At 39.0% G+C, this 12,937-nt stretch overlaps 1 protein-coding gene across 3 annotated transcripts in view; it reads right to left on the bottom strand.

Moving 5' to 3' along the window:
* The window catches only part of inpp4b (inositol polyphosphate-4-phosphatase type II B), a 268,417-nt gene extending 256,526 nt beyond the window's left edge, over positions 1-11,891 (bottom strand). The window contains exon 1 of one of the 3 annotated variants that reach the window (XM_047365702.1): positions 11,333-11,891. In XM_047365702.1, coding sequence (XP_047221658.1) covers positions 11,333-11,420 — 88 coding nt within the window. In that variant the 5' untranslated portion in view covers positions 11,421-11,891. The remainder of the gene's footprint in view (positions 1-11,332) is intronic. The other 2 variants (XM_047365701.1, XM_047365700.1) reach the window with 2 other exon arrangements.
* Between the last annotated feature and the right edge of the window lie 1,046 nt (positions 11,892-12,937).

Raw genomic sequence — 12,937 nt, 5'->3', positions numbered from 1 at the left:
CAGGAGGTGTTCCAGGCACGTCCCACCGGGAGGAGGCCCAGGGGACGGCCCAGGACACGCTGGAAGGACTATGTCTCTCGGCTGGCCTGGGAACGCCTTGGGCTCCCCCTGGAGGAGCTGGAGGAGGTGTCTGGAGAGAGGGACGTCTGGGTGTCTCTGCTGAGTCTGCTGCCCCCGCAACCCGGTCCCGGATAAACGGAAGACGGCGAGTACGAGTACGAGTACTAATGCTTCCAAAAACATAATGTCTCTGGTTTATATGCATACTGATACAAATACTGACATAGTATAAATAAACGTAACATTAATTAAATTTTTTTGGACAAACTTTGTATTAGATATTTTTTTACCTTAAACATCTGAGCTTTGTTAGTTGCTCCACCAATGAGAGCAGGTTGCAATTTAATAAACTTGTAAATAACATCCTGTCATGATATGGTTTTCACATAACTGTCACCATCTCCTTCCTCCGAGCTTGTGTCTACTCGCGTTGTCACCACAAAAGCTTCTTTGTAGGACCATGTGAAATTTTAATAAGCCAGAATGTCATGTTTTATGGTTTTAAAAAAGTGATAGGTGGACTGAGACAAAGCCAGCTGTTTGAAACTTTCTCTGCTGCCATGTTATCATAAGAGATTGTCACCATGAGAGCCTGGTTTGTTTGTTGAGAGCTCCATCTGTGCCATACATCAACTTTCTTTGGAGGACGTGACAAATCCCTGACGTTGCAGTAATAATTGAAGATGAGGAATAAAGATATTTCCAAGTTGGTGCTGATTAGATCAATCACAAAAAAAAACAACATGTTGAAAAGCATCTTAATGTTGCTAGACCGGAAGGAGGATTTAAATTCACAGCTGTCTGCATATATATGCAGAGCTTTTAGATTGACTGTCACATTTTAATGAAAGGATGGTGCCAGATGTTTTGGTTGTTCGCAGTCAACACAGTTTATGTGTCACCTTTGAAGACGAAGACTGAGTCTGTTCCAGCATCTCTCTGGAAACTGTTGCATGCTTATATTTCTTCTATCAGGTTAGTAAGATATGTACATGACTGCAGCCTGAGGACACAGCAGTTATAAGTAATTTACTTGTTGAATTAAAAAAACGCTAAATAAAATGTGTTAATCTAAATTTGGGTGACAGAAATAATGATAAAATAATTAGAAATGTATTATAACATATTTTGGAGATATTCAAGTCGTGCACAATGCTGAAAACATTACTAAATGGTTTTGATCAACTTTCATTCTTTAGTACCACAACAAAGAAATCTTATTTCAATCTCTTTGCCAACTTTATTATGTCAAGAAAACGTTACATTTTTGTAAGATTTAGATGCCAGCAACACAGTCAAAACAGCGAGTTAGTCAGATGAGGGAACTAAGATTGAGCCAATATGTTCACAAGTCATTTTTCATAAATCCAAGTGAAGTTTCAAGTGTTTGAAAGACAAGTCCAGGTCAAATCTCAAGTATCTAACAACTGCAATAAGTATTTCCCATTAAATGGATGCCATTTGCACTTCTTGGCTCAGAATGAAAACCCCAAAGTGATTTTTACTTAGCTTTTAACATTGAAATTACCATGAGCTGTTTTTAAATTGTTTCGTAAAAAAGTGTTTTGTTGGTAAAGCATAATATTTACTTCATTAGAATAAATAATGCATAATATAATAATTATAATTTGAAGGCTAGTAGAATAGGATTAACACTTCTTAATATCAAATTTCTGAACAAAGTGGTTTTAATTTAGTTTTTGTGGTGACATGCGTGATATCTGTTTATCATTGTGTTCATTTTGTGAAATCCTTCACTATTTACTGCACTGTTAAGGGTTTAGGGGTTTTTCTGCTTCCCCCGATGATTTGGAGTATTTTTTAATATTATTAGGAAACCATGTTTAAAATCAACATGTTTTAAAAACGTCAAATCTAAACAGTCAGCATGTCCCAAAGTGCGTTATGAATTACAACATAATGGCCAATGCCTTAAAGTGAGGAAATCAAGGAGAATGTTGTACGTCTGAATGAGAAGAACAGGAAGTGCTTTTATTTTCATAAGCAGAAAGTGTTTTCGTAATGATGCCGCCAGCTCAACAGTGAGATAGTAATGAACTGGAGGGTTTAAATCTTTTTTCCGAAGTCAAATATTACAGTATTAGAGTTATTACATTAATTCTGTTGGAGAGACACTTATTATTATGTAGCTACCATCATTATTATTTCTTATGCAATGTCTGGTTCATACATTCTCTCATTCACTCACTACACAACTACTTATCAATTAGTTTGTAACTCACAGTGGACCTTGAAACGTGTGTACTATTTAGACTTAACAATAGTTTTAAATATAAATTTTAAAACATGGTTTTCAAATAACATAAAACATCCTCTGACTCAGAGTGAGGAGTAGAAAAGAGTCTGAACCTTACATAGTGTGGCAGAATAATGGAGTGGACATCATGAATACAGCAATTAAGAGGACATTAGACAAAAGACTAATGAAAAAGCTATTTATTCGATGTATCCAGAATATCCACAATAATACGCTTAAACAGTTCTTACATTTTTTTAAAAATAGGTCAGAATAGTTGTTTTGCAAATTGAAATAAATATTCAAATATATAAACATAACTATTAAATCAATACAAAAATATTAAACAAAATTTTTATGAGTTAAATTAGGATAAACAGGATTAAATTCCTAAACTCATTGCAGTGTTATATTGGGATTAGATTGCGTGCATTTGACGAGAAAATGTTTCTTTTAGCATATTAGCCTCACCTACTGATGGTGTGTTGGTGTTAGAGCTCTTTGTAGGAAAAAAACCACAAAAAAAACATACACATCCCCGAAAAACAACCAAACAGAAAATATATCTGCGCAAAAACCATCCAGAGTAGGGTGGATATTTATCAAGCTGCACCTAACTGGGCCAAAGGTGGTTGGTTAAAGCAGAAAGAGTTTGTTCACAAACTTCACAATGCCATTTAATACAGGCATGTGAGCACAGCTTTCTTTTTCAGGATTTTGCTCTCTTCTCACAAGCAGGATTAATGCAAGCGGAGGTTTTAGTACAAGACAGATAAAGTACAGTTTCTTACAGGATTGCCCTGAATTTAGCTCCATCAATCTTCATATCAACTCTGACCAGCTTACCCATTCCTGCTCAAGCAAATCATCCCAACAGCATGATGGTACTATGTCCATGTTAACGCATGAGGATGATATGTTCAGAGTATTGTGCAGCCACACAGTGTTCTGTACGTAGACCCAGAGGTAAGAGTTTGGTCTCATCTGACCAAAGCACCTTCTTCCACATGTCTGCTGTGTCCCCTACATTCAAACATGACTTATGGATTCCTAATAACAGTGGCTTACTTCTTGTCAGTCTTCTATTAAAGGTCAGTTTTGTGGAGTGCTTGAATAATATCCGGTCAACAGAATCTACCATCTGAGCTGCTGATCTCTGCAGCTCCTCCAGTGTTACCATGGACCTGTTGGTTGCTTTATCAATGCTCTCCTTGCCTGGTTTGTCCGTTTACGTGGACAGCCATATCTTGACAAGTTTGCATTTGTGTCATACTTTTCATATGCTGGATTAAACAGAGTTTAGTCAGATATTTAAAGTTCAGGATATTGTTTTATGAACTAACACCGTTTTAAATTCCTCTACAACTTCTACGCTGACCCGTCTGCTGTGTTCCTTGCTCTTTGTGATGCTGTTTGTTCGGTGATGTTCTCTTAACAAACCTCTGAGGCCTTCAGAGAAGGCTGGATTTGAAGTGAAATCAAATTACGCACAAATGTACTCATTTACTTTGTAACTTTTGAAGGCAACTGGTTGCACTGAATCTCTTATGTGCGACGTGGCTAATCAGAAATGCATACATCATTTTTCAAATTTTAATTTGTAAAAACATTTGAAAATGATGTGAAAAAGTCTGAATACTTTTGTAAGGTTCTGTAATTCTCCAATTGTGATAAATTGATTTCTGATAAGCCCAACAACTCCCTAAGTGAAAACATCAATGAGCTTGTGGGTTGTCATCTGTGTGCGACACTAAATGCTGGTCACAAATTTGATCACATCAAAGGAAAAGATATGTGGCATGCATCAACTTCTCTTTGCTTCCCTGGAAATTTAAAGGCTAAACGGAAAACTGTCTTCTGGTCAAAAAAGTAAATATTCAGTCGCGCAAACTGTGCATCATTGAGCTCTGCACTATAAAAGTCGGATGAACTAGTTTTACATTGTTTCTTAATTCAAAAGTTACTTCATGTCTTTGACATACTTAATGTAAACTTTTCTGGAGGCAACAATGTTCCTGACAGAGAATTACAACAGGGTTTGGGGACAAGATGTATTCCCCATCCAGATTAGAAAAGAGGATATCGATGTTTTTCTAAAGATTCGCCAACAAGTAAACATCAACTTCAATATGTCAAACCATCTGCAGCATGTACAAAATGACTTTACAGCCCTGCAGTCCATATCTTTCACCCAATAATATCAGTCTGACAAAACAACAAAATGGCAAAAGGGCTCTGAACTGTTGATCAGCCGAGCAAGAATCTGAAAAGATTTCACTTGTAAAACTACAAGGTGTCAGGAGTTCGGTTAAAAGAAGAGATGATGCAACAGGCATGCAAACATGCACTTATTCCAACTTCTTTTTTAACATGTTTTGTTGGTATCCAGTCTTTTCAGATTCAGCATTGTAACACTTAGGTTTGGATTATTTGGAAATCATTGTGTTTTACTGTGTTCTTGTCCTAAAGATCTACATATAATGCACGTCTTTAATTACTTTAAGAAAAATATTGTATGTGTTCTGCACAGCAACCCAAGGTCTAAATACAATAATTAAACATTACATGGGGATAGGTGCACACCACCCGTGCAGTCCATCTCAATTATACCTCCTCTGAGCATACAATGCTTTCAGCCACAATGTGTGGGTAAGTATGTGAAGAAAAGTGGCACAGGTGTGGCATTTATAATCGATATCCGGCAGCATTATGAATATGGTAATAAGCTCAGCAAGGCGGCAGGCAGCCTGCACATGCAGATGTATCTCCCGAAGGGGCCCAAAGCAAATGAGGTGTACCCGCCTGCTATACTGCAGTTTCATCTGGCTCCAGAAATAACAGCACAGCCTCACTGTACTTCCAATCTATCAGCCCCAAGTCTGCGGGTGGTATCAGTGGGGGAAAAGGCACGCTGAAGGGAGCGGAGAAGAGAATTTATAAAATGTTAGCATCATAGGGAATTAATAAATGACCAGGTATTAAATTGTCCATCTTACAGATGATCATTTAACCTTCTTGCCTGCCTGATACTCTGCTTCCTCATCTGTTGTACATGATGATAAAACACATGCATGAGACAGAGATCCTGCTGTTGCGGATGTTGAATCCAGAATGCATGAAAAATAACTGCCTAGTACAGTTAAAAAAAGTTGTTTGTTTTTTAAAAAGAGCTCCAGTAAACAGAAACACAGAGGATATAAACACAAATCACTTCTACTTATCGTCCTCATGAATAGATATTACACTGAAAAGCTTCCTCAGAAGGATAAATCCTGCTAACATTTTGAGTATTATCTTCTTTTAGAATTTGAGGAGATATAAATTATTTACTTATACAGCTGGCTCAGCATGGGCTTTGATATTTCAAGGATATAAATAGCATTCCCCCTTTCCGCCTCAGCCACCGGCTCTACCCTTCTTCGGTACTAGTGCACGCAGATAATGCTCAATAATTGCTGTATTCTTTCTTCTTTTGTCCAAGCCTGCACACTTTTTCTCAATCCTGTTTTTTAAAATTCCCTAAAAGCCCCCTGTGCAACCTTTATGGCGATCCGCTGATTGCACCTCTACAGTAACTCGATTGATGTTTGCACAGACAGGCATCCCATTAGGACGACTGGTGCTGAACAGGAGAGTCAGTTATCCTCACATTACTTTGGTGGGAGATTGAGAGGGGACAGATGGTTTTGTTGCCAGCTTTTAATGAAGTGTTGTGAATAAGTTGGTGCAGCCGTGGTGGTCTCGACTGTCACTGTGATAAGAGATGTTGTGTGGAAGGTTAACAAGGGCACCAACGGAGAGGTGGCTCCGTGATAGCTTTATCATGTCAAACACCAAACACTAATTAATGTTTCAGGTAACAGCTGACAGCGAAAACTCACACTTCTTTATGCAAATTGTGATGTGATTAGCTGATAGCTAAAATGGCATAATTTCTTCCTCAGGGTTGGGAATTTGTAAGAGGCCAGAACAGCCTCGTCTTAATAACCGCATGGCAGCAGAGTTCAGTCCCACTCTGTCTCCCGTCAACAAAGTGGAGATAAACCATTTCACCTGCAACTGGTAATGCAGAGCTGTCAACTTGTCGTCTGTGCGGTACACGGTAATTATGTGCTTCAGCTTTCTCTTTTGTCTCTCAGGACACTAAAGGAAAGCAAAATACAACTGCATTTAGATTTTTTCTCATTAAAATCACACGCCTACAGCTGTCAGCTAAAAAATCTGCCATTTTGTACTAATAGTAAATATTGGGTGGGTGGCGTGGGCAGGTTAGCTCTGCAGAAAGGTTAAGATGGGTGGCAACTGTCAGGTTTTAGCAGCAGAACACTAGTTTCTGAGAACATAAGCAGAGCAGTCTTGATTGTACGAGGTCATCATTTTGTGGTTAATTAGTGCACTTATAGAAGCTCAACAGAGGAAAGCAATTTTTGGGATCTACCACTTGACTTTTTCCCTCCCTTCCCCTCAGATTTAAAACAACTGTGTTACTAACAATCGTCTGAAGCAATGAATTGTTGCAAGAAGCATTGCTTAAGCAGCTCTACAATCGTGCCACATCCCACGCCTTTTTATCTTTGCCATAAGGGGTTCATACCAGTGTGAATGCCTGACCGAAAATGACATGAAAGCTACATTTTTAGGGCTATTTTAGATTTTTAGGGTTATTGTAGACTTTTAGGGTTAATGATCTTAAACTTTCGATCTGTGGATGAACAGCCTGTTTAAGTTTAAATGCAGTTATGAAATGTCGTTTCTTCCCCAGTCTTAAGATTTTGTTTAAAATTGCAAACGGTGCTCTTCTGTGCTATTGGCTGCACTGCTAAAGTCTGAATTTCACTAAATGTTTGTGAACTTTAAAAGATTTTTAAGTTCAAACTAATTAAATTTTTTTTTCAGTGGAAGAAACATCTTATTTTAAGATATTTTCCTATGTAGCATTTTTCTTTCAACTGAAAACGTTTAATCAAATTAGCTGCAGAAAGCATCAGTAAATCATAACTGTTGTAATTCTTTTAACAGAAGAGAGGCTAGTCTTCGACATCTACTTGCTGTGCATAATTGTTTGAAGAATTAAATCTTGATATATAAAAATGAACAATGACATCCATATTTGTCAGAATGAATGGAAATGTTGGAAAGGTACAGGTTTTTCATTAACCCTGACTTTAAAATCCAGTATTTGCTAACTAGCAAATATAATTTAGTGACAGCTGCAACAAAAAAAACGTGTTAATATGCACTTCTGATTATTTGTATCTCATTAAATCTTTCAACCACATTCAATGTTGCACAACATTCTTCTGTAAACATATTGCCAGATAAAAGTATATTGAAATATATTGTTAGGTGATATCACTAATATTAATTACCCTGGACACAGAGCATGCAGAAGGTTAAGCTTTTTATGCAGGGCATTTTCGCGATGTTTCAAAGACTTCATAATGCCATATATTCTAAATGGTTCACAGATCCTCTGGAAGATAAGTAGGCCCACAGAATCACTCATCCTTCGCTGTACTTCACAGTGGGCAGAATCTCTCTGTGTTTTTGAGTTGATTGCCCTAGTGGACGTAATTTTAACATTCGTTTAAAGCCGGATTTTAATGTGATTTCACAGTTGTCAAAGAAATATACCACTAGCTAACAATTTTATAATAACTTAAACAGATTTGTATTCAATGTTCCTTTCAATAAAAATGAAATGAATAACAGAATTTAGAGATTGTGGTTCAGCCTGAACCATGTCTGTGTTTATCTTTGGAAAAGTTAAGTTCGTTCCAGTTGGCATATGCAACAGCTATCTATTTTAAATCTCAGCACGGTTTCAAGTGTTCGGGTTGGACCAGAGAGCTACATTATGTTCTAGTGGATCTGCAGTCTGGTCACTCAGTACACCACAGAAAACTATCATATGACAATGTTACAATTTTAACACTAAACAAGTAAAGAGGTCAAATTTGGTCTTCTGTGTTGAGTATTGGTACTACAGATGTTAGGGTTTGAAAACTTTTGTATTGTTTATCACTCATGTCTGTTCTAAGTGCCTTTCCCTCTTACATGCCACAGGAAGGGAGATGGGGACAAGAGTGAGTTATGCTTTTATCAGCAACATCTAGGGACTGGTACCGAGTCCTCACTCCCTCTCTGTTTAAGATCAAGACACATGAACCCTAACCTTTCTGACCCCACACACACACACACACACACACACACACACACACACACACACACCCTGAATGTTTGTTGAACTGTGTGTGAACCAGCATGTATAAATAAAGAGAGAGGGGTGCCAACATTTTGTAGTCTGCACTGCAGAGCTACCCTTGCAAGTAAAATTGACTGTATCGTTCTTGCCTCTGAGTTGACTAAATAATACCTAACAACAGATTTAAACAAATATAAGTATATGCGTCTAGCTAATGGGCAAGAGGTAGAGTACACTCTGTACGGGACACCAGTCCTTCACAGGGCAATGCAAGGCAGACAATCCTGCATGCACATATTTCTCCCTGCAGGTAATTAGCAGTGGCCATTTAACATAACATGCATGGTAAGGTACAGTGGGGGAACATGCATACTCCATGCAGGAAGGCCCCAGCTGAGATTTTATCCCAGGACCCCTAATAATTGTGCTACCATGCCACAAATGTGTTGTAGATCCTAAGCACCTAACAATGATGTGTTATGGGGTTATACATAAAGGTTGAGTCCTACCATGTGAATGGCTCCAGTTGATAGATCATGTTTTACCATGTATTACCATGTATGGTAATGTACTTATGCACACAGGTGTCAATTTCTTATCAGAGCTACGTTTTTACATGCTGCTCCAAATTCTTTGTGTAGAATCTGTGCTTAAACAAAATAATGCAAGGCAACTCCTCCTTTCTCTCTTCTTTGTGCAGCTCTATTTATTTATACCGTACAAAGAAAATGATTTTGAACTTCTATGTCACTCCAAAAGCTCTACAGCTCAGCATGCAATTTTTGTCCCTTTTGAAAGCAGAGATGTTAAATTTGATAATCAGGTTTTGTAACATCACTGAACAGAATAACTTCATCAGTCATTTCTCTTAGTGGTGAGAAGTAAGGTGAGTTTGCCTCTACTGGTGTTCAATGACAACAGACCAAGATAGCAAAGGATGGACAGCAGCAAAAGTGTTCACTGGAGACAACAGCAGCACTCCCATTTGATCCTTTCAGGATTTTGTCACATTACAGCCACAAACTGTGATGTATTTTATTGGGGTTTTATGTGATAGACCAACACAAAGTAACATGATTTTTATGAGGGAAAGAATTAGGCCTGGCATTCAAAAATCCTTTTAAACAAATATTTAAAAACTATGGGGTGGGTTTGTATTTAGTCCCTCTTTACTCTGACATCCCTACATAAAATTCAGCACAGCCGCTTGCACAGCCAGCTGTTCTGTGAAGACTTCAGAGGTTTGCCAGTGAACGATTATGGCACAACTGCAAAACTACCAAGATTTGGCGGTCTTCTTAAAACAGACATCTGGGCTAAGAGAGCATTAATTGGAGAAGCAGCCAGCTGCTCAGGTGGGAAATATTGTCTAAAGTTCAACTATTAGTTGAACAAATTTGGCCTTTTAAAGAAGTAGGAAGAAGAAAGCCATAAAATGTGTAGCTTGCCACAAATATTGTAGAGGACATAGCAAACACATGGAAGAAGGTGCTCTAGTAAGATAAAACCATAAAAAACCTTTTGACCTACAGGGAAATGTTATGTTCTGTAGAAAAATAATACTGCAAATACCCCTGACAACATCTTTGGTACAGTGAAGCAGGGTGGTGACAGCTTCATGCTGTGAAGATGTCTTTTTTCCAGCAGGGATAGGGAAGCTGGTCAGAGATAATGGGAAGATGGATGGAGCTAAATTCAGGGCAGTCCTCAAAATAAAATGTATAAGAAGCTACAAAAGACTTGAGATGAGGTGCATTTTTACCTTCCAGCAAAACAACGGCCCTAAACTCACAGCTAGAGCTACAGGGCGATCATGTGGTAAAATGGCCCAGTTAAAGTAAAAAAAATAAAAATCCAACTGAGAATTTGTACAAGACAAAACTTTATGTTCAGAGATGCTCTTCATGCAGTCTGACTGGGCTTCAGCTATTTTGCAAAGAAAAATGGGAAGAGATTTCTGTATCTAGAAGTGCAAAGCTAGTAGAAACCCCAATAGACTTGGTGCTTGCTGTTGCAGCTTTATTTGCAGAGAAAGGTGGTTCTATAGAGTATTGACTCAGGTGAGGTTAATACAAGCATAGGCAGCACTTTCTATATTAAGCTTTTATAATTTGTTTTCATTTAAAAATGATGCACTACGTTGTGTAGGTCTATCAGTGAACTTTGTGGCTATAATGTGACGAGTTCAGGGATCTGAATACTTTTGCAAGGCATGTAAATGCAGATATGTGGAGAGATGGCCAAACACAAGTATCAAATATAAACACAATCAAACCATATTTTAAGCTCTCTTTGCAACACCACAAAATAATTTCTCATTGTCCACAGCTGACTATTATTCACTCACACTGACAGACCACTTAACTTGAAACATTTCGTAAAGTCAGCCAGCTTTGTTTTTTAATCAGTTCTCTGATATGCTGAGGCTTCAACATGACTTTGCAAAAAAAAAAAAAATCCTCCAGAAGCAACTTGAAAACCAGCTGCAAAATCAAACTGAAAGTTTAAGGTTTTTTTTTTTTGCAGCAATGATCTGGAAATCTGTTAATACCAAGTATGAATTTGGTTACATTTAAAAGTTAGTTGCACCAATTAGGACTTTTGCAGTCAGAATACAGTTAATTATGGTTTACTTCACAATAAAAATGTTATCACCCTTTAAGTTCATTGTCAAAGACAAATTTGATCAGTTTGTAGCTAAGTGTATGTTGGGAGCACACACCTCAACAAGCATCTATAGAACCACCAGAAAAAAATAAGTAAGAAGCCGACAGGAGCGAGGAGCTAGACGCACAGTCCAGGCAGCTCACCTGCAGCACGCAGTCCTTCAGGGTTGGCGCTCAGCTCTTTCATGTCAACCATGCAGCATCCCAGGTGCTGCGTACCGCCGTCCTCCATCTGTCCAACCTGCCCCTCACTTCTCCTCCCTGCTCTCCCTCCACCTCCTCTCCCACGGAAAACCACAGTCCAGTCCAGTTCCCCGGCTCACACGCACCCTGTCTGACAGAAAAGCTGTCAGAAAAATAGCAATCCGGTCGCCTTGATTTCTTGCTGCCTCGCAGCGTGTTGTGTCGGCTTTAAAGACGCCTTGTGGAAACTAGTGAGGAAGAGAGGAACCGGCGAGGGACCCGGAGCAGTAGGGGAGAGAGAGAGGAAGAGAGAAAGAAGGGAAGAAAGGGAGGAGTGATGAGGACGTGAAGCTCAGAAGGAAAGAGAAAGCAGGACAGAATTGATGTTTTGTGCGATTCACAGTCCTATCCATCAATCTTGGGCTGACAGTAGGAGCACCCAGGGCTGACTGCACGGTGCAACACAGCCAGAAAGACAAAAACTCTGCAACGCTCTCTCGCTCTTTTTCCCCCTCTTACTGTGCAGCCACTGCTGCATCCAGACACAGCAGCAGGGGTCCATCTGATTTGTGACATCCACCTCCCTCCCCTTCAGCAGCCCCCTCTCGCCACTACACCTCCTTTCCCCTTCTCCATCAGGAAAACAAATAACAAGCATTCGGCTGCTGAGCTGCCCCCGCAGTGAAACCAGAATCGTGCAGCATGTCATTTCAGAAGTAACACACACATAAATGCTGAGAAGGATTCACAGAGAGTAACCAGCATCTCAACTTTACAACTGGTTTATCAACAGGTTAAACACAGCGGACAGGTCTTAGCAGGGTGACGTCATGAAGCAGCAGATATATTCTGATTTATTCAGCAGTTGTGGTTAAATAGCTACCCTCCGTCTTTATGTTGCCCTCACCGTTCCTCCTTCCACTCATAACGAGGAGGTCATTGTTAGTTATTTGACAACCTTGTCTTTGATGCTTTAGAAAGCCCAAGATCAATATTAATTTATACTTCGCTGGACTGAGTGCTGCTGTGATTTCTACCAACAACCCATGAAGCTACAATGAAAGGAGCAGCCCTACAAATAAAGCGCACTGCAAAATTATTCATACCCCTTGACCTTTTTCACATTTTGTATTGTGAAAAACACAATCTTACATCTCACCAGTATTTGATGTAATAGACCAGCTCATAGCTGTGCATAATTGTGAAGGGAAAGAAAACAAATATGTGGTTCCCCACATAAAAAGAAAGAAAGAAAACTCTTGTGTGCATTTGTAATGTGTCCGCCTGCTTTATACTTCGTAGAACCTCCTTTCATTGCAATTATGCTGCATTGTTTCCATGAGTCTCCTGGCTTCTTCTCTGATTAATCCACTTCTTGCCAAGCCTGTCAGTTGAGGTGGACATCCATGACATTGTAACTTTGCAATTGTTCCACTCACTTTTATTGCTGGACGAGGGACTTAATAGTGTTCGCCATTGGTTTTCATGTTGCCGTCTGTTCACTAATATTTCATCTCGCATAAAACTAGGATTAAATTACACTCAGGTGAACTTTATTTACCAATA

The sequence above is a fragment of the Girardinichthys multiradiatus genome, chromosome 5, assembly GCF_021462225.1.
Source record: "Girardinichthys multiradiatus isolate DD_20200921_A chromosome 5, DD_fGirMul_XY1, whole genome shotgun sequence".
NCBI classification, from domain to species: Eukaryota; Metazoa; Chordata; class Actinopteri; order Cyprinodontiformes; family Goodeidae; genus Girardinichthys; species Girardinichthys multiradiatus.
This window is presented reverse-complemented; position numbering and strand designations above follow the sequence as displayed.